Source organism: Salminus brasiliensis, chromosome 13 (genome assembly GCF_030463535.1).
Source record: "Salminus brasiliensis chromosome 13, fSalBra1.hap2, whole genome shotgun sequence".
Classification (NCBI taxonomy): Eukaryota; Metazoa; Chordata; class Actinopteri; order Characiformes; family Bryconidae; genus Salminus; species Salminus brasiliensis.
Window position 1 is genome coordinate 3,546,360 of NC_132890.1, and position 26,098 is coordinate 3,572,457.

The window sequence follows — 26,098 nt, forward strand, 5'->3', positions numbered from 1 at the left end:
CATGAAGTTCTGTGGTGATCACGGCTCAGTTCTGCCAGTCAGAGCAACAGGCAGGAATTTCCATCTTCGCTGCAAAGAAAATCCTCCTGATTTGACTGGTGGCGCTAATTCCTGTAACCATTTAGTGGTCTTAGTACTCATTTCTCTCTCTCTCTCTCTCTCTCTCTCTCTCTCTCTCTCTCTCTCTTCCTCCTTCACATTCTCTCTCTCTCTCTCTCTCTCTCTCTCTCTCTCTCTCTCTTCCTCCCTCACATACTCTCTCTCTCTCTCTCTCTCTCTCTCTCTCTCTCTCTCTGTCTCTCACGGCTGACTGAAAAGCTGTGAGTCACTCCATAAAAGCCATTTTTAAGTACAGTGCATTTTGTGTGCTTAGCCTGTCAGTCACCACAGTACTCTAATGCACCCTTTCATCACTGGCATCCTTTCAGCCTGAAGATGCCACCTGCCATCATCTGCAGCTAAGTGGTCTCTGTAGTTTAGACTTTCCACACTAAGTGTTTGTGCTACAGCTTTCAAAAATTACAGTACTCATAATTGGTCAACTTTGGGGCAGAATGTCGTTTAAATTGGTTCGCATCTCTGTATAATTGAAATGTTATTTTTCTTTGCATTTCTTTGCATTACACGCATATACACTATTTTCTGCTCCTGGGCTCCCCCTACTGTTGGGGAGAGTAAGACACTTTAACTCCGCTGCTGTAAATACAAAACGCAATTGAGCGGCAACTCATGGATAGCTGCACACATGCTTTTCTGGACAAGCTGAGAGATCCAGAAGCTTGATCTGAAGGTAGAGAAGCATGTGGTTTTAGAGTCATTTTAGACCATTTCTATTGGTCCATTCATTATAATATTTTGACAGGATAACTGGAAAAATCACATTATGCAGAAAAGTGAAAAACAGCAAAAATGAAGATGCAAGGTTTTTGCATGACAGCAATGATTCAGAACAGCTGCATTAATATTTCTCTCAAAATGTCACTATATCAAATGAAAAGTCACAGCAGTTGAGCTGTTGGAATAAACCGTGTACAGTACGCCACCAAAGGTGAGCAATTTGTTCCTGGTATCTGAATTGTGCAGTAAGGTCTCTTGAGGCCAAATAAGAAGTGAAGACATCCACTCAAGGCCTTTCTCTCTAAAATGGGTTTAAATCTTCTTCCCCACTCGCCATCCATCCTCGGTGAAAAGGCCAAATGTCCAATCACACACAGAGACCCCTCACTCACACTCACTCACTCTCACACACTCACTCACTCACTCTCTCTCCCTCTCTTAGAGTGAAGGATGTAGAGGAAGAAAGAAAATCAGAGATTGAGAGAGCCAAGAAAATAGATACAGGCCGAGAGAGGAAGAGAAACAGGTGAGGAGTGTAACACCACTGAATCCTCATGATGAAACCCCATCGTTCCCTTCTTTGAGAGACATTTTTCCAGTGGCTTTCAGCCGGAGTTTAGTGGATAAGCTACAGGGACGTGTGTAGCTGGGCTATCATTGGCTGGAATCAGATCTGAACATCTGCTTGAGCCTGGGGAGGTGAACGCTGCTTCTGTGCCATGATGTCAACACTTCGCACGAATAGATGTGCCCCTTCAGTGACTGCCTGCTGAATCCGCCAGCATTGGTGGCTTTAGCTTTAGTGTTACTCTGAGCACCTTGGGAAATTACTGGCACATGATTGGTTGAGTGGTAAGTGTCTGATCTCACAATGGCTTTGATCTGGACTTTTTAGGAAACAATTAATGGTTCCTGCTAAACAATAAAGGTGCTTCAAAGGGTTCTTTGAGCAACGCTACACAAGAACCACCTTTGGTTCCATCAAGAACCTTGGTGGTCCAAACAGGGTGGTTCTTTTAAGGAACCAAAGCTGGTTCTTCTATGGGACTGCTCAAAGAACCCTTTGATACACCTTTATTTTTAATCATGTTAAAATGAAAAAGACTCTATGTCCAAATGTTTGTAGACACCCTTTCTCATGAATGCATTCAGCTACTTCAAGCTGTACCCATTGCTGACACAGTTGTGAAAATGCACTCCCTGTAGAGAAGTACCACCACATAACCATGCCTAATGCCAGGCGTGGGCTAGAGGGGTACAAAGTTCTCTGGACTGATGGATGGTGCTCCATCTAATGCTTTTGGGATGATGTAGGATGGCAATCATCATTCATTGACATCCTGACCTCACTAACATTCTTGTCAATGAATGCAATCAAATCCTCACAGCAATGCTCCTCCAAAATCCAGTAGAAAGCCTTCTTCCCTGGACAGTAGAGACAGTTACTCCAACAGAAGCAGGATCAACTCTTTTTAATAGCCTTGATTTCAGAAGAAATTGTGAATGAGCAGGTGTCCAAATACTTTTGTCCATGAAGTGTATAATACACAAGACTGGATGAGTTGTTTACACTGTAGGGGACTATAGGAAATGCACTTTATTTTATTATGTTTGAAGCTAGTTTGAGGATTTTTATTTTGGACAAAAAAATAAGCACATACTCACCAACATCTGATGCTTTGTGAACTTTTATAATTTCTGCCAGGTCAAAGTTTCCAGCTATGATAGCCACCTGAACAACAAAAAGAGAAATATCAATAAATGAGCTACTGCATATCAATAAGTGACACACCTGTGTGTGTGCAAGAGTCTTAAAAAAAAACCAACGTGATGAACTTAAGGTAAAGTACAGGGCCTATGACAAAATTTCACTAGAGATGTCCCGATCCTGTTCTTCGGGACTATATTCACATTACAAGCCTAATTAATCAAAGATAATTATATTTTCTATATTATAAATATATTATTATATTATAAATAATCAACACAGACAACATTATGTTGATTAGAGGTCCTGAATGTCAGTTTCAATTAATTTACGATCAATCGCCCGATCCTGATACCCAATCTGTTAGATATGCATGGATCAGGGGCGTCCCTAAATTTTATTTAATGGTATTCTTGTGAAAAAAACCCAAATAAACTACACAGTAGCTTTTAAGTGCATTACAATTAAGTAGATGACACCAGGCGCCCCCACATATAACCTATGGATCCAAAAGGTTTGGGATATCTACCAAATGGAGCAAGTAACCCATACATTAAGAAAAAAAAATGCATTTTTTTGAGCATTGGAGTCCAGTCACTGATTTATTAATACAATTAGTTTATTTCTGTTTGGTTGGTGTTTTCCCTTTATTATTAATAATAATAATAATAAACAATATTATCATTATTATTATTCATTTATTATTATTATTATTATTGTTGTTGTTGTTGTTGTTTTGTTATTATTATTATTATTATTATTAATAATTATTCATTTTTATTATTCATTTTTATTTATTTTTTTATATGATATATTATGTCAAAATGTAAATTGGAAAAAGGAAAAAATAGTTTAAAAATAGTCTTATGACTTAAAAATAAGATCCAAAAACAAAAACAACAAATAAATAAATATTTATTAATATAATATGTGTTTTCTGTGTTTTTTTTTTTTTTTTGGTGTTCTTGTTCCTGGACTCCCCCTACAGTCAGCAGTGAAATTTGCCCTTTGAACCATCACTTAAGGACTCGCTTTTCACATGCATTTGTTGACAATCTGAGAGCTCCAGAAGCTTGATCTGAAGGTAGAGAAGCATGTGGACTGAGGCGGTAGAGTAATAGTACAGGATTTTACACTAATATGACTCTATGGGTTCTGTAGCGCTATACAGCAGTTCTGGAGAGAGGTTCTCCTCCTGCAGCTCCACCACCAAACCTCCACAGTGCAGTGGGAAGCGTGCTGAGCCCAGAGTAATGACAGTCAAGGGAGCGTCAACATGACTCTGAAGCTGCTATTTTACTGTAAAAAGCTACGTACTGTAGCTTTAAGTACAGTTAGATACAGTTAGATGTTCCAAGATAATATTTAACAGGCAACCTGGTTACACCCAACCTGACCACTCACAAGGTCACATGACCATACCTATAATAACATTGCATAACATTTAATGTGCCTTTTCAAACTAGAGCGCTGCGTCCTGCAACACGGGTCACAGGAGTGCAACTGTAGACGCAGCTCGAGTTTACAGTTGGTATGGAAACATGGCACAGCCACACAAACAATACATAAATCAGCAGCACAATTAACATTCTGCCTCTCCCTCTCTCTCTCTCTCTCTCTCTCTCTCTCTCTCTCTCTCTCTCTCTCTGTTCTCTCGCCGTTGTTCAGTGTGAACATGAGGGCTAATTAGCTTTTCTTCGTTAAAGGGCTGCATCTGACTTTGGCAGCTGTCTAATGGCTCCTCTGTTGGTTTGTGCAGCAGCGCCATGTTGCCCCCCCCCCCTCTCTCCCTATGTACAAACAAATTAACTTTGATCTGTGCTGGAAATCTGTGTCAATGTCAATTGGAGCATGAGTTCAAGTAGGGAGCGACAGCTTTGCATCGCCATGTCTGAGATGCCTGACGCCACCATCAATATGCTGATGGCAAGTACAGCTTCATACAGCATCCAGATATCAGTCTACGCAGGTCACATATTCCATGGGTCCCCAAATTTTCAGCGATTAGCCATTACATTAAAACCACCCGTCTAATATTCTATGATTTCCAGCTGTGGAAACGCCTAAACAGCTTTGACCAGTCAAGGCATGGACTCCACAAGGCCTCTGAAGGTGTCCAACATAGTCTAAATGCTGTATTATTAATGCTGATCAGCCATAACACTAAAACTACCACAGGTAGTTCTCATGCCACCAAAAGCAATAGCTCTGACCCATTAAGGCATACCTCCTCAAGACCTCTGAAAGTGTCCTGTGGTATCTGGCACCAAGACTAACGTTCCTAAGGTGTACGGTGGGGCCTCCAGGAGCAGCAATGAGCCTTGGGTGCCCATGACATTAAACCTTGTCACTGGTTCACTGGTTGTTCTTCCTTAGACCACTTTTGGTAGGTACTGAGCACTGCACCCCGGGACCACCCTTACAAGACTTGGCTGATGTTTTGGAGATGTTCTGACCCAGACCCAGACGTCTAGAACATCACAGTTGGGTTCTTGTCAAAGTGGCTGTTCACTTGCTGCCTACTATGTAGACTAGAACCATTGGCATTAGAACCATAAGCATTGGAATAATACATGTTATTCACTTCAGCTGTGATAATGTTATGGCTGATCGGTGTATGTAAATGAAATCTCTTCTGATTGGCTGCGCTTTATTGTGTCTGATCTAAAGTGTGTTCGCTTTGAGCTTAGAAATGAGCATTATTCCCACATAAGGAATCCGACGACAGTGTGAAAGTCCAGCCCTCTTGTTTGAAGTCCAGCCCTCTTGTTTGAATACCCTAAAATCCAAGAATGGCTTTAGTCCGATCTAAGAAATCAGAGTATACAGAGTTTACACGAGCACTTAATCAGATAATCAGATCCTAATCCTAAACCGGAGTACTGGTGTCCACGTAGTAAATTAAACGGACAATTCACTTCCCGATGCCGCTGCCCCTTTAAAATCCCAGCCTTTCAAGCCTTCAGCACCAAGATAACATCACCGGTTGGTTCAAATTCTGGGTCACGGCAGCTTCCTTCTGTGTCATGATGTCAGCGGCTAAAAAAAGGCTTCGCGCACCTTGAGACAGGCCCCTGATGATTCGGTTAGTCAGGCTTCTCAGCAGAAGAGCTGAGAGCATTCAGCTGAGAGAAAAGTCCCAGCACCGATCCAACCACCCCCCACCCCCAAATATCAATTCATCCAACATGATAAGCATTAGTGTCAACAAATCAAGGGCAGGACTGGCCCAGTGGTTAAAACAGTGGCGTGTCAGAGAGGCAGCCTGCAGCGAGAGGTTGGGGCTGTCTGACTGAGCGGAGGCTTTGGTCTCACCTGGAAGGCAGTTTGGCTGTTGTAGTTTTTTATCTCTTTATTCGCCCCTCTGAACAGCAAAACTCGCGCACAGCTATCCTGGAGGGAGAGAGAGAGAGAGTGAGAGAAAGAGAGAGAGGGGGAGAGAGAGAGAGACACTATCATGTAGCTGTGTTAATGTCACAGTCCCTCCCTGGGCGGCTCGGAGCAGCAGTGAGAGTTTAAAAGGCCAGGAAAGAGCAGCCAACATCTGGGCACGATCCCTCGCTCACTCTGAGCTGTCTGTGTGTCCCTGAGCATTGGCCATGTTTTCACACACGTTCTTTTGCTCTCGCACACAGACACACACACACACACACTCACACACACACACACAGACAGACAGACAGACAGACAGACACACACATTAGAGGTGTTTAAAGTGAGCGTAGGTCTGCTGGGATTTGTGTCCTAGTTTCCTAACTGTGGTGGTTAGTGGGGGAATATTACAGCGGTCTCCACCTGCTCCTCAAGAGCTGTGTGTGTGTGTGAGATAGTGTGTGTATGAGTGTGTGTGTGTGAGAGAGAGTGTGTAAATGTTTAATCACAAATTACACACATCTACCTCCTTCAACCCTCAATATCTCTGATCTGTTCAGAAACATGAAATTCATGTTCAGATCAGATCAGATCAGATGAATTCAGTTCAGATCAGATCAGATGAATTCAATTTAGATCAGATCAGATCAGATTAATTCAGTTTAGTTCAGATCAGATCACATTAGATCAGATCAGATCAATTCAGTTTAGTTCAGATCAGATCACATCGCATTAGATCAGATCAGATCACATCACATCACATTAGATCAGATCAGATCAGATCGGATCAATTCAGTTCAGTTCAGATCAGATCAGATCAGATCACATTAGATCAGATCAGATCAGATCACATTAGATCAGATCAGATCAGATCACATTAGATCAGATCAGATCAATTCAGTTTAGTTCAGATCAGATCACATCACATTAGATCAGATCAGATCAGATCGGATCAATTCAGTTCAGTTCAGTTCAGTTCAGATCAGATCAGATCAGATCAGATCAGATCAGATCAGTACAGATCAATTCAGTTCAGTTCAGTTCAGATCAGATCAAATCAGATCAGATCAGATCAGATCAGATCAGATCAGTACAGATCAATTCAGTTCAGTTCAGTTCAGTTCAGTTTAATTTGATTCAATGACGTTAAATTTGATTCAGTTCAGTTTAATTTATGGCACTTCAATCACTTGATGTTTAAGTTACACAAAGCATAAAGTAAACAGAATTAAAATATTTAACATGTTAAAAGGAAATAAATACATAAATACATACATACTGCACAAATTAAATACATAAAATAAACAAACAAATAAATAAATACACAAACATCACAGATGTAGAAGCATAAAAATCGTTCTCCTCGTCTCTCTCTCTCGCTCGCTCTAATGCTAGAATATAAAGCTGGGAGGGTTTTAACCCCTTGCCATGTTAACGATCTACAGTGTAAGGATGTGTGTGTGTGTGTGTGTGTGTGTGTGTGTGTGTGTTTGTGTGATACATAGGAGATAAAGCAGAGGTTTGCATTTGCCTAGCTCTCGTGCAGCCCGGCTAAAAATCAATATGTAATTTCAGCCACAGACAGAATTAACAGAGTAATGATTGAGCTGCTCTATCATACTGGGACTATCAAGACCCCCAGTTTTCCCTCAATTGCACCTCTCTCTCTCTCTCTCTCTCTCTCTCTCTCTCTCTTTCTCTCTCTCCTGGAAGGACATGCTTTTGCCATTTTTGGCATTAGTCATAAACAGCAGACTGGCTTCTGTCTGCTATGCTGCTTCTGGACAAGTAGCATGGCATCAAAAAGACATCTAGACACCATCCAACAGTTCAACCAGTTCCATCACCCTCTGCCCAGTGTAGATGTAACTGGAGTACAGATGCAGTCAGTAGGTGCCCTCTCCTGGTGAAACTGTGAAATGGCAGTTCTCTGTGCCGCCTCAGCGGTGACAGGTAGCCTCGGAGAAGGCCTGGGAGGCAGAAAGTCAGTGACTGGAACTGCATGTTTAATTACATTAACTGGCCTGCTGAATAATGCAGGGGGCCTTTCAGAGCGAGAATGCTGTGGAGAGTGTTTAACCACGGTAACTAAAATCGCTAATGAAGCTCAACTCCATCGCCCAAAGTTATTACTTCAGCTTAATCATGCAAATGCAGCTGTGTGCACTTGGATGTGCGGGTGAGTGAGTAGTGTGTGTGTGTGCATGCTGGTGTAAGGGCTACTGGTCCTTATCTCCCATCTGATAGAGGAAGAATGAGGATCTATGAGGTCCTACAAGCGAGATCTGAAAAATGAGCCCCAACAAGACGATCAGCGATGATAAACACAATGCATGGCATGAATATATGCATGAATGCTGTGATATATACAGTCCACTAATGCATTATGCATGTGGGTTTGAATGGGCTTGATGCTTTAGGTTTTATGGTGAAATGTTTAATTGATCAAAGTTCAGAGACGCCAATCAAGGCTGCAACACCTGCCTTGTGCCACCAAAACACGCTATATGTACAAAAGCATTGAGACACACCTAGGAATCATTGAATTTAGGTGTCTGATTCAGTCCTATTGGCACAGGTGTATAAAATCAAGCCTCTAGTCCTGCAGTCTGCCTTTCCTCCACACGTCAGTGAAAGAACGGGAGGTTCTGAAGAGCTCACTGAACTCCAGCGTGGTTCTGTATGTAATAGGAGACACCGCTGCACCAACAACAACAAGTCAGCTGGTGAAATTTCCTCCCTCCTAGATCGTCCTCCATCAGCTGTGAGTGGTGTTATTATTGAACAGTGGAAGAGTTTAGGAGGAACAGCTCACAGAGAGCAGCTCAGTGTCCACCGAGTGTCAGTCAGACCACGTAAAGTTACAGAGCGGGGTCAGGGCCGAGTGCTGAGCTCCTCAGAGCAGAGTGCAGAAAAGCCTCCAACTGACTCAGTAACTGCAGCAGAGCTCCAGACCTGCTGCTGCTGTTAGAGCTGCTGTTAAAGGGGAACCAGCTCCATATTAAAGCCTATGGGTTTAGAATGGGACGTCATAAAAGCTCCTGTAGGTGTCCCAATACTTTTGTCCATAAAGTGTATCTCACCAAGGCCTGGACTCCACAAGACCTCTAAGGGTGTCCTATGGACTTTTAGCCCTTTAACTTGTGGGGTGGGGCCTCCATGAGCCTCTCCGATTGTCCTTCCTTGTATCACTTTTGGTAGGTACTGACCACTGCATACCGGAAACACCCCACCTGACCTGCCCGATGTTTTAGAGATGTTCTGACCCAGTCATCAAGCCAGCACAGTTTGGTTCTTGTCCAAGCCTAATATGTAGATCCTGATACTTCACAGGTGCCACTGGAACCAGATCCTCAATGTTTTTCATGTAATCTGTCAGTGGTTTTAATAATATGGCAGAACAGAACTGAATACACTCATGTCAGCCTGTAGAGCCTTTTGGATGGTCCAGCTGGACAGGCCTTGGGCAGAGACAGTGGACGTCACTGCGTAGGAGTGAAGAATTGTGCCTGGAAGGTTAGAAAGTAGATGGACTGTGTGTGTGTCTCACTCGTTCTGTCCCTGTTTGTGTGTGTGTGTGTATGGCTGAGTTGAGCTTAATGGTGCTTGCGAAGGTCGTAAATGCATGATGCACTGTTAATGACTGCACAAGAGCTGCACGTCTCGCCTCTTTGTTCGATTACATGTGTGTTTGTTTGGGCCGTAAAGCAGCTGTGATTAGCTCGCTTATGACTGCAGTTAAAATTGACCGTAAACAGTTACCCATTCATCTTCTGTGAAATTACCAGGTCTTACTACACACACACAGACACGTAAACACACACACACACACACACAAGGGACACCGTCAGTCAAATATTGGGAGACACCTATGCTGTTCTACAAGCTTTAAACCCTTTAAAGCCAAGTGTATCATACTAGATTAATTAATTAATTAATAATACAATAATACCATTATTATATAATCTTTAATAATAACAACATGTAATAAATAATTATAAATAAGATAAATAAGACACACGTTTTTTGTTTGTTTTTCTTGCCTCCTAGTGGATTATCCGTGCACCAGAAAAGTACATACAGATTTCTGAGTTTGAAATAATAATTGTAATATTATTTGGGCTAATTACTGCATAAGCTCTCGTCCACTTTTTCCCCAAAACCCTTTAGCTACTCTCGTTTACACCATGAAGTGATGTGACCAGTATCTGGATTGCACCCTGAGAAGATTTTAGCCACATGAGTTTGCACTCGTTAGTCAAATGCGTCTCCACTTAGTCCGACTGAAAACTGATGGCTATGTGGGAGAGAATATGCAAATGTCTGTGTTATGTGGCAGTTATTACTGGTGTTTTGGTTGTAATGGAAGGAGTTTTAGTTGTATTGGGAGGAGTTTTGGTTTTACTTGGAGGGGTTGTGGTGGTGGAGTGCATCTTAGAGAGACGGAGGTGTTCATACGGCTATAGCGGGGTTCAAATGTGTACCAGACCTCCTGCTGAAGGGGTCTGAGTGACGGAGTCTTGGGTGAATTTACACTCGACTCGGCCTGATCCAGACCTAATCCTGACGCTCAAAACTCAGGAAGAGAGGGTGTGAACTGGGTGAAAACACTTATAGGCCAGTTTATTTTCTCTTTTCCTTATAACCTTCTTCCTGACTGTTCTGACATCGGTTTCAGAACAACTTTCGAGATCAGCGTCACTCTACAAGATCTTTAATCAGTTAGAAGATCTTTAATCAACTGGACAGTTCACACTTTCTTACCTTCAATCTTCACACCATCTAAAAACTACTAGTGTCATCAGCTTAAAAAATAAACATTTGTGGTTTCGTAATTTTGGTTGATATTTTATTCAGTGTTAATGTTAATTAATATTTAGATTTTTAAGAACTTTGCACTGTTTTTACTTTATTTTACCTGAACATTTTCTCTTCTTTTTTGAGTGTTTTCTTTGATCTAGCTTCTGTTTATTACACCAGGTTGTGCAAATAATAACAACAACAACAACAACAACAATAATAATACTACTACTACTACTACTACTAATAATAATAATAATAATAACAATAATAATAATAATAATAATAATAATAATAATAATAATCATATTAAATACAATGTCTCAGAATATAAGGGGTTAAACAGTTTTGTGTTAGCTATGAAATTAAATAACACTTTCTTTTTGCCATATTTAACAAATTAGAACATTTTGCTCAAAAGGTCTGATTTGTCAAGAAATCTGAAATCAAATAAATAAATAAATATCAATTTAAAGTGATATTTAATTTCTATTTTTAAACAAATGGTCAGAAGGTCAAATAAACAGTTTTAAATAATCAAATTTCTAATTTGCTTTAAAGGGTTAACATAAATAAGCACCCTTTTTTGTATCACTTTGCAATAACAGAAACGGAAAGCGGAGAACGGCTCCGTAAACCGAAAGCTGGTTTGATCTTTTCATCTGTTCTTGCAAAAAAAAACTAAACTGCTTAACTGAAAGAACAACTGATTAAAGTGCTACCTTGGGAATTGTGCCAGCCCCCCGCTCACTTTCTCCCTTGGCTTTGATGTCAGCACTCATCAGCCCTCCAACCTCTCAGGTGTTTAAACCAGCTTTGGGGTAAAAGATTTTCAATGTGTGCTTTTAAACAATAGCCAGGAAAGCCTTCAGACAGCTCTTCAGATCAAGCACAACACTTTGATTAACATGCAGCGGAGAGCTGGAGCTAAATATCCCCAGCGTATTGATGGGCATCCGTATCGGGCTGATATCAGCGGAAAACGCCGGATCGGATATCAGAATGAATCGGACCCTGATCGGATCCTGTAGTAAATCAAGCCTGACAGAGCCCACACTCCCGCTGTGTACGACGATATTGTTGGCTGTGGTGTAGTAGAGTGTCTGAGTAAACGCATAGTTAAAGGATGGGCCTAATCAGCCATAACATTAGTACCACAGATGAAGTGAACACGGTGATCATCTTCAGAGGCTCCTGTCAAGGGGGGATATATTAGGTATTAAGGAAACATCTCCAAAACATCAGGCAGGTCTTGGCTGACCAGTTCCTGGTTTGCAGTAGCCAGTACCTACCAAAAGTGCTCCAGGGATGGACAGCAAGTGAACTGGCAACAGGGTCATGGGTGGCCCACTGATGATCATGGAGGCCTCACCCCATAACTTGCAGGACTTCAAAGATCTGCTGCTAATGTTAGTCTTGGTGCCAGACACCACAGCAGGACCACTTGAGAGGTCCGGTGGAGGCCAATGGCTCAATGGGTCAGCAACATTTGGGGGCACAATGGTGACCTGCACAATATTAGGCTGATTGTTGTACGTTACATGCCTACTCAATATTAGGCAGGTGTGCCTAATGTTATGGCTGATCAGTGTAATACTGTATTCCTGACTGGTGTGTTCCCTGGTGTGGAGAACCGTGATTCTCTCCTCTGTCTCTCTATTACACACTCCTCAGGTGCAGCTTTCCTCTCCTCGAGTCACTCACATTTCCACTCTCCCTCCCTCCGTTTCCACTGGCTCGGTCAGATACTACAGTAATGTCCTTCCACTCCCCTCGGTGCTCACACTCCTTATCCACTCCAGCATCTCGCTGAGGCCTAAACACTCATCTACAACACTCTACACTCCTTAAAGATAAATCACCACTGCTGAGACACACACACACACACATACACACACACACACACATGCACATGCATGTGCACATCCTTCACACAAACTGACCAAAAGATTTGCTGCCGCACACTTGCTTGGTGCCAGATACACAATATGTCCAAATGTTTGTGGACACCCCTTCTAATAAATGCATTAGAATCAGCTGCTTTCAGTTACATTATTGCTGACACTGATGTGCAAATGCACACACACACACAGCTTGTCTAGTCTCTGTAGAGAAGTACTGCCAATAGAATAGGACTCTCTGGAGCAGATAAACATGAGTCTATTGGCACCATGCTGCCTAATACCAGGTGTGGGCTATAGAGGGGTATAAAGCCCCCCCAGCATTGAGGAGCTGTGGAGCAGTGGAGGAGCTGTGTTCTCTGGAATGATGCTCCATGGTGAGGATGCTCCATCCAATACTTTTGGGATGAGGTGAGGTGGTGATTATACAACATCCTGACCTCACTAGCAAACACACTTGTCGCTGAATGCAATCAAATCCTCACAGCAATGCTCCTTCTTTTCCTGGACAGTAAAGACAGTTACTCCAGCAAAAGCTGGATACAATATTTTAATACCCTTGAAGAAACAATGTATGAGCAGGTGTCCCAATACTTTTGTCCATATAGTGTATATACAGTCTGGCCCCTTTAAGGCTTATAACACACACACACACACACACACAAACATGTTAGGTGTGTAAAGTACACATTTGCACACACACTGTATTTGTTGAGTGGTCCTGCTGTTGGAGGTCTCCAGGGTGTTGAATTGACTCTGCTAATACCAGGACTCTCACACATCTGTGCTGTCTAAGTGTGTGTGTGTGTGTGTGTGTGTGTGTGTGTGTGCCGTCTGAGTCAGATGATACAACTGAATCTGCTGAAATAATAAATATTGATTTTTTATATTGGGCAATAATGAGAGGATACTGCACTGCCAGCTATAATACAGCACTAAGCAGCTGGTAGAGCTGTCCTTGATGGGCGTAGTTCGTCCTGCCTTTAAAGATAAGACACACAACATGTGTGTGTGCGTGTGTGTGTGTGTGTGTGAGAGAGCTATTTTACATCTCCTATTCCCATTCCAGACTTGATCCACACATTTCATATTCTCAACAGAGCCTTATTTGATTATGTGAGCTGTGTCTTCACAAAGCGAGAGAGAGAGAGTGGGGTGAGAGAGGTGGGGTTTCTGCTGGGCAGTGCTCGTGTTAGTGTGTGTTGTTTTGCTCCGCTATTGATCAGCTTATATATGTGACTTCAGCTGGGATGGACGCTACATTAGCCAGGGTCAGCTTCAGTGTAATCTCATTGGAGCAGAGTAAATGAAGAAAAACAACTAGCACTAGTATACAGTCAACATTAACACACACACACACACACACACACACAGGTTTGTTTTTATACACAGTCAGGGCATTGGGATCATATTTAGGTGTATGTTTCTCTGCTGATTGCATTCAGCAGAAACAACGTTAGTAAGGTCAGTAATTGGATGATGATCACCACCCCACCTCATCATCCTCTACTCCTCAACTCATCCCAAAAGTACTGGATGGAGCTCCACCTCCATCATTCCAGAGAACACAGCTCCTCCACTGCTCCACAGCTCGATGCTGGGGGGCTTTATACCCCTTTATAGCCCATTCCTGGCATTAGGCAGCATGGTGCCAATGGGTTCATGTTCATCTGCTCCAGAGAGTCCTATTCTATTGGCAGTACTTCTTTTCTACAGGGACTAGACAAGCTGTGTGTGCATTTGCACATCTGTGTCAGCAATAGGTGCAGCTTAAAGTAGCAGCATGCACTGATAAGAAAGCGTCCAGAAACTTTTCATTATAAACAATAATTCTGTTGGTCCTAAGATGGTTTGCAATTACACAAACACACACATACACAGGGCACACACACACACACGTGTACATACACATCTCAGAAAGACACACATCATGTACACAAACTCACATGAAATGCATGATTTAATAAATGCATGAACATATTTTATGGATGATTGTTCCTCTGGGTTTGTGTGTTTGTGTGTGTGTGTGTGTGTGTGTGTGTGTGTGTGTGTGTATGTTTGTTGAACATGTAAATGAGTTATGTGATTTGTTCAGCTGACTCCAATCATGTGCACTGACCTGATTTGAGATTTCTCTAAAGCATTACGCTTCTGCTGGAGAGAAGAGACGTGAAGGACATAGAGTGTGTGTGTGTGTGTAAACATGAATGTACAGTGTACAGTCTTTTCTTATTATAAATTAAACATTATTACAATTATTAACATCCACAATACACACACACACACTCACACACACACAATTTTATGACATGTACACATCTGAATGACGTGAAATCAAGGTATCACTGTTTTCAAGTGTAGCAGCTTCATATTACATTATATTAGATTAGACTAGATTAGATTAGACTAGATTAGATTGGGCTTAACTTTACTGTCATTGGGAAAGAACACGTACGAGCCAATGAAAAAGCCAAGTACAGCAGAAATGTATCCTGGTAGAACACATTCAGGCTCGGGTTTGAAGCCCCTTTGACTTTGAATATAATGGGACTGGTCTTACAGTAGCATTCATTCAGCATTCAGCACACACACACACACACACACACACACACACACACACACAATGCATAAAACATTCAAACGTTCCGCAAAACATCTGAGCACATGATTTAACAGGGCAGGAGCGAACGTAGCTGTGGTCAGATCCGGAAGGTGGACTTGTAAAGTCAAGGTCAGACTACAAGCTTATGGATCATCGAGGAGAACACTGTGTAAAACCCCAGTAAATCCTCTGAGCCTTATTTTCACCCCACTCTCAAAGCTTATCTTCACTGTCCGGCAAAAACCTCGTGAAATGACATGGAGTCAAATCTTTTTACATTGACTTCCATTGAAAGTTAAGAAGTTTTTTTTTCTACTCCTGTAAAGCTGCTATTTTGGAGATGCAACTTTTTTTGCATGGCAGCGACATTATGCAACATTGTTATGGACTAGGCCCATGTTAAGAAATCAGGGAATCAGGGAGTTTTCCTTCTAATGAAGTGAATCTGGCTCCTCAGGGCCCTCAGTGTAAATGTACAAAGTATGTCTTATAAAGATCGCCCCAAATTCTAATTCGCACAGGTGTATAAAATCATGCCCCTAGCTCTGCAGTCTGCCTTTCTTCCACACATCAGTGAAAGAACGGGAGGTTCTGAAGAGCTCACTGAACTCCAGCGTGGTTCTGTATGTAATAGGAGACGCCGCTGCACCAACAACAACAAGTCAGCTGGTGAAATCTCCTCCCTCCTAGATCTTCCTCCATCAGCTGTGAGTGGTGTTATTATTGAACAGTGGAAGAGTTTAGGAGGAACAGCTCACAGAGAGCAGCTCAGCCACCGAGTGTCTGTCAGACCACGTAAAGTTACAGAGCGGGGTCAGGGCCGAGTGCTGAGCTCAGAGCAGAGTGCAGAAAAGCCTCCAACTGACTCAGTAACTGCAGCAGAGCTCCAGACCTGCTGCTGCTGGTAGAGCTGCTGTTAAAGGGGGACCAGCTCCAAGTCCCAAGTATTAGGTGTCCCAATACTTTTGTCCATTTACTGTATCCTACTTTACACAATGTGTGTGTGTGTATTATAAGAGCTGTATGTGTTACCTGGTTGTAGAGGGCACAGATGTGTAGGGCAGTGTTTCCAGAAGCGTTCTGCGCACTCATATCAGCTCCGTAGAAGAGCAGGTGCTCCAGGTGCTGCACATGGCCATGACGACAGGCCTGGTGACACAGACACACACACACAAATACAAGAGAGAGAGCGTAAAAGTGAGTGTGGGTGGGTTAGCAGCAAAGAGCTTACCTGCTACTCATGCATGGAGTGGCAGTCTAAGCTACAAACAACAACACTGCACATTTTAACCATACTGCATGTGCTGTCGTACTCTCGTAGGTGTTATTACCTGTTTATTGTTTTTACTGCTTCTTTTACAGTTTTTGCTCTCATGTTTCTAGCAAACAGTGCTGTGAATGTCTACAAAAACAAATTTTCTTTGTAGAATTGTTTTAATTTGGCTACATTGGAGGGTCTTTAATTTGCTTGTGTCCTTCAGATCACTGTCCTGCTGCATAGCCCAACTGCCGCTGAGCTTTGGGTCAAGAACTGATGTGCAGATGTTCTCCTTCAGGATTTTCTGATGGAGGGGAAAATTCATGGTTCCATCAATTACCACAAGTCGTTTGCCATCAGTGGCTGGAGTCTAAAGGAGGGACACATTGGCTCACTCCCTGGGTTGGTACATGCCACTCTTTCCGCTCATCACTCTAAAGCAATGTTGGCCAGCATGGACGTCTGTTAGCTGGCTTGCTTCTTTCAAACATAAATTTAAAAGAGCTGCTCCTATTTAACTGTCTCTACTGTCCAGGGAAGAAGACATTCTACCAGATTTTGGAGGAGCTTTGCTGTGAGGATTTGATTGCATTCAGCAGCAAGAGCGTTAGTGAGGTCAGAAGGTCAGGATGTCTCACACCTTAATTCCTCAACAAGTTTTGAATGGAGCGCTTTCATCATTCCAGAGAACACAGTTCTTCCACTGCTCCACTGCTCAATTCTGGGGGCTTTATACCCCTCTCTAGCTCACGCCTGGCATTAGGCAGCATGGTGCCAATAGGTTCATGTTTATCTGCTCCAGGGAGTCTAGGCAAGCTCTGTATGTACATGTGCACATAGGGGCAACTTAAAGTAGCTGAATGCATTCATTAAAAGGATTGTCCACAAACATTTGGACATATAGTAAAGGTATAAATAACTTTTCTAACAAATGGAGTGGTCATTAATAGGCTGCATTGTGTGTTTACTCATGTTTGCCTTTATCTTATATTAAATTAGTTGGATAATCTGAGATATTTAAATGTGCTGAATATGCAAATTGGAGGGGATTCGCAGCACTGCACACTGTTTAAGATACTTAAGAAGTTAATGTGGTAAATTCATTGTGTAAAGAGTGTGTAATCTGTTGTTTCCTCTCTCTCTCTCTCTCTCTCGCTCTCTCTCTCTCTCTGTCTCTCTCTCTCTCTCTAGTACTCTGTCATTCTCTTGTTGCTTCTGTCCTTTCGCTCTCTCCCATTACCATTCTCTCTGCTCACTGCTGATATAAGAGACAGCAGAATTGTTTTGTATTATCAATGTCACTATTTGATTCTCTATTATTCAAAGTATGCCCTCTCTGCATACAGATGAAGTGTGGCCTGTGGAGAAACAGCGCCGAAAACTGCACAAGAGGTGCTCACTGCTGTGGGAGAGAGAGAGAATGTGAAAGAGAGAATGACGAACTCGAAGAGAAGCTAGGAAAAGAGAGAGAGAGGGAGAATGAGGATGGGTGAGAGAGGATAACACGGTGTGTAATGATGGGATGTGTGTGAATGGACTCTAGAGTAGCTAAATGACAGTGGGACAAAATGTCTCCAGTATAGAGTGAGTCAACCTCCGTCTCAGGGCCCACACACTCACACAGAGAGCAGCCTGAACACACCACGTTTGTCTTTTGTAGTTGCCACAGCTTAACCTCAGACACACCGAGTCCAGACAATGGGGCAAGAGCTTTGGCAAATGGCAAACTGACCCTAACCCTGATCATAAGCCCCCCCCACACACACAGGTTTGTTTTAATTATAAGTACCCCACCCCCTAACCATACGATCCCTAACCTTTACCCAAACCAACCTAAACTTAACTGAACTCTGAACTAACCCTAACCCTAACCCTAAACCGAACCCATACCATAACCCTAAACTAAACCGAACCCTAAACCTAACCTAAACTAACCCTAACCCTAACCATAACTCTAACCCTAACCCTAGTCTTAACTCTGATCTAACCCTAACCCTAACCCTAACCCTAAACCGAACCCATACCATAACCCTAAACTAAACCGAACCCTAAACCTAACCTAAACTAACCCTAACCATAACTCTAACCCTAACCCTAGTCTTAACTCTATTCTAACCCTAACCCTAACCCTAAACTGAACCCAAACCCTAACCCTAAACTAACCCTAACCCTAAGTCTAACCCTAACCCTAGTCTTAACTCTGATCTAACCCTAACCCAACCCTAAACTAAACATAACCCTAACCCTAAACTGAACCCTAACACTAACCTAAACCGAACCCTAACCCTAACCTAAACTAAACCAAACCCTAACCCTAAACCGAACCCTAACCTAAACTAAACCAAACCCTAACCCTAAACCAAACCCTAACACTAACCTAAACCGAACCCTAACCATAACCCTAAACTAAACCGAACTCTAACCTAAACTGAACCCTAACCATAACCTAAACTAAACTGAACCCTAACCCTAACCTAAACTGAACCCTAACCCTAACCCTAAACTAAACTGAACCCTAACCATAACCATACTAAACCTGAACCTAACCCCAATCTTAACAACACTTACTCTAAACCAAACCATAACCCTACTCTTCATTAATCTAAACCTAACCCCAACCTAACCCTAAATCTAACCTTAACCACACTAAACCTGAACCTAACCCCAACCTCAACCACACTAACCTTAAACCTAACCCTAACCTTAAAACTTACATTAATCACACTAAACCTGAACCTAACCCCAACCTTAACCATACTAGACCTGAGCCAAACCATAACCCTACTCTTCCCTAACCTAAACTTAACCCCAAGCATTACCATACTAAACCTAAGCCTAACCCCACCCTTAAACCTAAACCCACTCCTAATCACACTAATCTGAAACCTAACCCCAACCTTAAACCAAACATTACCAAATTAAACCTTAACCCAACCCCAACCTTAAGCACACAAACCCTAAGCCTAACCCCAACCTTAATCCTAACCTTAACCTTAACTACACTAAACTTGAACCTGAACATTCTCAACATTTACCACGCTAACCCTAAACCTAATCCCTAACAACCCTGACCTAAACCTAACCCTTACCTTAACCCCAACAATGACTATACTAACTCTAAACCTAACCTTAACCATTAGCCCATACCCCTACCCTAAATCTGACCCTAAACCTAACCCCAATCATATAACTATACTGTAACCATAACTAACACTAAACAGAACCATAACCAGACTAACCCTAATCTTAGACCTAACCCTAACCATAATCAGAATATTAACTTCAGTATCCAACATCTACTTTGTGTTGAACAGCCTGTCCTCACCTGTCTTGTCATTGAGGACATGTGGTCCTTACAGAGGTACTAGTACAAGATCAAATACACACACACACACACACACACACACACGAGTCAATGAACTCACTGTCTTCAAACAGAGCTTAAATACACTTACATCCTCTAAAGCCCTGACTACACTTAGCCTTCAGCACTATCAGTACATACATTAAGCCCATAATTCATAATGCATTAACCGGTATGGATATAGGCTATGCATACTCACACACACACACACACACATACACACACACACACACACACACACACACACACACACTTGCATGTTATATTCACATACACACACTAGTACAATACAATATAAATGGCCCACAGCCTCCAAACTTCTCTACCCAGCACACTGCTTAGATTCTGCTAACCTAGGGGCATCGCCCATACGAGCCATACCGTGTGTTGGTGAGTGTGTGTGTGCATGTGTGTGTGTGTGTGTGTGTGTGTGTATTGTTTCAATGTGCAGAGCCAGTAGAACATTGTTTAATAGTCCACCTGTCACATTTTCTTCTTGATTTTATTGAGGGAATGACACCATTGCCTCAGGTGAGAATTTGTAAACACAGAGCACTAGTGGTGATCACACACACACACACACACACACACACACACACACACACACACACTCATTCATTCCTCACTTAAAGCTGCTGCTGTGTCTCTAACTTAGATGTACTCAACCCCAGGCCATCTATTCTCTATGCACCCATTACCAAATCGGATGCACTGCTGCCAGCCAGCAGCATTCTCCCAAACACAGCTCTCAGTCCTGGCCTTATTGTCTCTCTCTGGTTGTCCTTCCCTTAAAGACAGACACTAGAACTAGAACTCTCGAACTTTTGGTCCATTCCTGAAAATCTGGACTAGTCTATTCCTGCAGGTCTGGACTGGCCCATTCCTGAAAGTCTGACCTGGTCCTTCTCTGAAGGTCTGTACTGCTCCATTCTTGAAGGTCTTGACTGGTGGGTTCTTCTATGGCATCTTTATTGTTTAGGAGTGTAGGTAACCTACTTCTGGACAGTCCAGGCCTCATTGTCTCTCTCAGGTTGTCCTCTCCTTACAGACAGACTGACATATGACAGATTCAGCCTCCTCTAGAACTTTTGGTCCATTTCTGAAGGTCTGGACTGCTCTATCCCTGCAGGTCTGGACTGGTCTATTCCTGAAAGTCTGAACTGGTCTATTCCTGAAAGTCTGGACTGGTCTATTCCTGAAAGTCTGGACTGGGGTATTCCTGAAAGTCTGAACTGGTCTATTCCTGCAGGTCTGGACTGGTCTATTCCTGAAAGTCTGGACTGGTCTATTCCTGAAAATCTAGACTGGTCTATTCCTGCAGGTCTGGACTGGTCTATTCCTGCAGGTCTGGACTGGTCTATTCCTGAAAGTCTGAACTAGTCTATTCCTGAAAGCCTGGACTGGTCTATTCCTGCAGGTCTGGACTGGTCTATTCCTGAAAGTCTGGACTGGTCTATTCCTGAAAGTCTGGACTGGTCTATTCCTGAAAATCTAGACTGGTCTATTCCTGCAGGTCTGGACTGGTCTATTCCTGAAAGTCTGGACTGGTCTATTCCTGCAGGTCTGGACTGGTCTATTCCTGAAAGTCTAGACTGGTCTATTCCTGCAGGTCTGGACTGGTCTATTCCTGCAGGTCTGGACTGGTCTGTTACTGAAAGTCTAGACTGCTCTATTCCTGCAGGTCTGGAATGGTCTATTCCTGAAAGTCTAGACTGCTCTATTCCTGCAGGTCTGGACTGGTCTATTACTGAAAGTCTGGACTGGTCTATTCCTGCAAGTCTGGGCTGCTCCATTCCTGAAGGCACTTGGTGCCCTATTCAATTCACGATACCGTGTTTAAGGTTCTAGGCACAAGCTAATAACAAGGCTGGAGATAGGGGGCTGGAGGAGTGGTACAGATGCCACCAAATATTCTTTAAGTCTTGTAAGTTGTGAGGTGGTGCCTCCATGGATCGATCACTGATAAGCCATAACATTATAAGCTCTAAAGATGGCAGCAGGTCTTTTAAGTCCAGTAAGTTGTGAGGTGGGGCCTCCATGAGCATCAGTAAGCCTTGGGCACCCATGACCCTGTCGCTGATTCACTGGTAGTCCTTCCTTGGAGCATATTTAGTAGGTACTGTCCACAAGACCTGCCTGATGTTTTAGAAATGTTCTGGCCCAGCCGTCTAGTCGTCACAGTTTGGTTCGAAACAGCTGAACAATGTGATTCTAAAGCTATGCAGTTAAAACACTGCTCTCTCGCTCTCTCTCTCTCACTGTGTGTGCGTGTGTGGAAAAGGTCAAAAACTGTGAATGTCACACACCAAAGACTGATAACTGACAGAAGCTGTTTAAATGAGTGTGTGTGTGTGTGTGTGTGTGTATGTTTATGTGTGTGCGTCTGGACTCCAGCCAGGAGATTGTGGTCAGAGATGAGGAGAGAATCTCTGAAACATCATCTCATAGCCTTTAGTACTGCAGTAATCCACTTATTCACCCTGTCACACTCTGCTTATTACACACTTTGTGTGGGAGCATGTGTGTGTATGCAGGGGTTTCTAGTTTCCTGTTGACCATGGCTGACAGTAAACTACACAGCTGATTAAAAGGCTTCATGCTAGATATGAGTAACTCTAGTCCTGCAGGGCCACAAAGCACCGGGCACTGATTACTAAGCCTGTAAAAAACTAAATCACATGTGTGTTAGAGCAAGAACAATAATGGCTAATAATTGAGGCTTGGTTGAAGTCTCAACTGATTTATTTGTCAAGATCTGGACTGCTCCATTCCTGAAGGTCTGGACGAGTCAATTCCTGAAGGTCTGGACTGGTATATTCCGGAAGGTCTGGACGAGTCAATTCCTGAAGGTCTGGACTGGTATATTCCGGAAGGTCTGGAAGAGTCAATTCCTTAAGGTCTGGGCTGGTCTATTCTTGAAGGTCTGGACGAGTCTATTCCTGAAGTTCTGGGCTAGTCAATTTCTAAAACTCTGGACTGCTCCATTCCAGCAGGTCTGGACTAGTCCATTACTGAAGGTCTGGACTGCTCTATTCCTGAAGGTCTGGATGGATCAAATCCTCAAGGTCTGGACTGGTCTATTCCTAAATGTCTTGATGAGTCAATTCCTGAAGGTCTGGACTGGTATATTCCGGAAGGTCTGGACGAGTCAATTCCTAAAACTCTGGACTGCTCCATTCCAGCAGGTCAATGGGCTGGTCAATTCCTGAAACTCTGAACTGGTCTATTCCTGAAGGTCTGGGCTGGTCAATTCCTAAACTCTGGACTGCTCCTGGACTAGTCCATTCCTGAAGGTCTGGACTGCTCTACTCCTGAAGGTCTGGACGGGTCAATTCCTAAAACTCTGGACTGCTCCATTCCAGCAGGTCTGAACTAGTCCATTCCTGAAGGTCTGGACTGCTCTATTCCTGAAGGTCTGGACTCCATTTCTCTCTCCATTTCTGGAAGTCTGGAAAGGTCCATTCATCAAGGCTTGGCCGGATCTATTCGTGAAAGTCTAGACTGGTCTATTCCTCAAGGTCTGGACTGGTTCTTCACCCTTACACATCTCTGTTACAAACATGGTTCTTCTATGGCATCTTTATTTTTTTTTAAGAGTGTCGGTGACCTACTTCTGGATACAAACTCTGTCTTAGTACTGGAGATCTCCCCACTGAGGTGGCAACAGAAGGACGTCTCCGACACAAGATTGACCAGTAGAGCAGCGACAGTGCCAGCACTGGTCTCATCTATCTAACAGAGCCTCGTTCCTAAATAATTAAGGAGTACTAACCTGTCTGGCCTGATATTTCAAGTACAGAGTGGACCAATTATAGTTACAGGACAATAGTAGAAAGTAGGTCAGTCAGGTCAGGTCAATGAAGGGCTCAGTCTAGCACAAGGGTTCGCAATTCCAGTGTTACGACCAGGTCTAAAATCAGGCCCTAATAGAAAGTGAGAGCGGGCTCTCTCTCCCAAGGCCCTCCGCCAGACCATACACCCAAACAGAGCACTCACCTCCTATTTCCCACCAAAGATTTATGAGCACGGTGCAGTTTAACAAAGTTGGCAGGCTTACAGAGCTGAAGTGTGTAGTGCTGGGTTGGACTAAACAAATTAAGCATGTTCTTCCAGGTCGTCAAAATAGGAAGGAGCCCTAAATGTCTCCTTAGGCTCCTTTATAACTAATATCCAGCACATAAGCAGCCTGCTAATTACCTAATGAGTTAAACCAGATGTTTTACATATAGATACATATAGAGTCCCTAGAAGTGGGATAGGGAACTCCTGCTCTAGTACGTTCAACCAGCCTTTTGCACACAGCACCAGCATGTTTTTTATTCCAGCCAAGTAGAAACTCGTGTGATTAATGGTTGGGACTGAGACCAGTTGATTAAACAACAGGAATCAGGTGTGCTCTGGCTTGTTTGGACTAAAGACTCGTAGCCATACTGGCCTTTTGCAGATAAGGCTGGACACCCTGCTTTAGACAGTCAAGCTAAATGAAAGAAAACAAGTGACTCTTAACAGGAAGTATTTACACAGTGGTGGAATAAAGCCAATACAAGCTTGTTTTTTAAATAATAATTTTACATTTGGCAACTTAAGAATCTATTTTAACCAAAAAATAAATTTGAATTTTATAATAATAAATTAAAGCATTATGTAATCAATGCAGTTGATTACACCCCCAAGTTTAAGACATCTTTTCACAGAATATGCACTGCACACATAGCAAATGAGTATGTGTGTGTGTGTGTGTGTGTGTGTGTGTGCGTGTGTGTTACCTGGTGGATCTCCTGCCAGCCGTTTTCGTCCACACAGCCCACCTGAGCATGGTCGTGCAGAAGCAGCTCACAGCAGTAGGGGTCCCCTCCCACCATGGAGCTGTGGTACAGTGGAGTTAAACCGCGACTGTCCTTGTAGTCCGGACTTGCACCCAGGTCCAGCAGCGTCTATATACACACACAGACACACACACATGTGGAGTGAAGGTAAGACACATACATACATGCATACACAGCACTCTCACAAGCAAACTGTCCAGTACGTCCAGTTTAGATAATCATCCATGACCTGTAGACCCACCAGTAGGACTACAACTAGAACTAGAACTACCCCTGTTACACAACGCCTCGAGTGCTGGGAGGGTCATCAGGGTCAATGCATAGACAGCTGGACCTTTCAGCTTATCATTAAGTGTGTATGTGAGTGTAGTCAATGTGTGTGTGTGTGGGTATATGTGTATACTCACAATGAGTGCTGTATGATTTTTTGTGCGCACAGCTTTGTGGAGAGCGGTGATGCCATCTCTGGTCCTGAAGTCCAGGTGGGCTCCTCCACCCTTCAGCACTTTAATGAGCTCCGCACAGCCCTCTAGCTGAGCTGCCATCGTCAGTGGGCATTCTGTACACACACACACACACACACACACACACACACACACACACACAGGTTTTTACAAGGTTTTTGTGTGACAATTTGTTTATTACTGTGATGAACTTAATAATAAAATAATGAAAATAATAATAAATAAATGACGTGTGGAACGTGGGCTAGGTGGGTTCTGAGTGGGTTTGTGCATACATTTTTACTGGGACCCAGTTGGGCTTCCCAAATGGGCCATATCATTACACCCCTATTAATCTCATATTTAGTCTCTTTATACAGTGTTCAACTCAGATGGGGCCCATGTCCTCCAGGTCCTACCACTGAACCTAGTGGGCACCCATATAGGCTCCACATGAATATGTTAGTTGTGCTATTCAGAGTTTGTACATGTAAATGTTATGTTACACAAGTAGGAGAATGTAAAGGTAAGAGTCTTGCTATCTTAAGGACTCTTATTGGTGTACCATGCTTCGCAGGTGGGAAGGTGGTGCTGTTACCCACCACACTATTACCTATATATATATATATGTAACATAACATTTACATGTAAAAACTAATAGCATAATCTAAAGACAAGTGGCATAAATCTGGCCTATGGTATTAATCTGATGGCATAATGAACAGGGGTTTCTCAGATAACAATTAAGTCTAGCCCTGAATGATACCATTCTGAATGGAGACTCTGCATTAAAAAGAAAATATAGGCCAGGACTAGGCCTAATCCCTATCTGGGAAACCAAAGTGTAGTGCAATGTAAATGTTACAATAAAGACACTGAAGGTTTTCAGTTCTATTCAAATGGGAAATGTATTCCAATCGTCTGTCTGTCTTAACTGACAATGTGGACAGAGATCTGAGGAATATTCCTTTCAGAGGCGAAATCGAC

The 26,098-nt window shown here is 42.9% G+C and overlaps 1 protein-coding gene across 9 annotated transcripts in view; it reads right to left on the reverse strand.

Annotated features, from left to right (window-relative positions):
* The window catches only part of shank3a (SH3 and multiple ankyrin repeat domains 3a), a 221,080-nt gene that overhangs the window by 112,763 nt on the left and 82,219 nt on the right, over nt 1-26,098 (reverse strand). For all 9 annotated transcript variants that reach the window (XM_072694768.1, XM_072694760.1, XM_072694759.1 and 6 more), the window contains 5 exons: nt 25,076-25,227; nt 24,609-24,776; nt 16,253-16,369; nt 5,861-5,938; nt 2,503-2,569 (listed from right to left, as the gene is read on the reverse strand). In XM_072694768.1, coding sequence (XP_072550869.1) covers nt 2,503-2,569; nt 5,861-5,938; nt 16,253-16,369; nt 24,609-24,776; nt 25,076-25,227 — 582 coding nt within the window. The remainder of the gene's footprint in view (nt 1-2,502; nt 2,570-5,860; nt 5,939-16,252; nt 16,370-24,608; nt 24,777-25,075; nt 25,228-26,098) is intronic.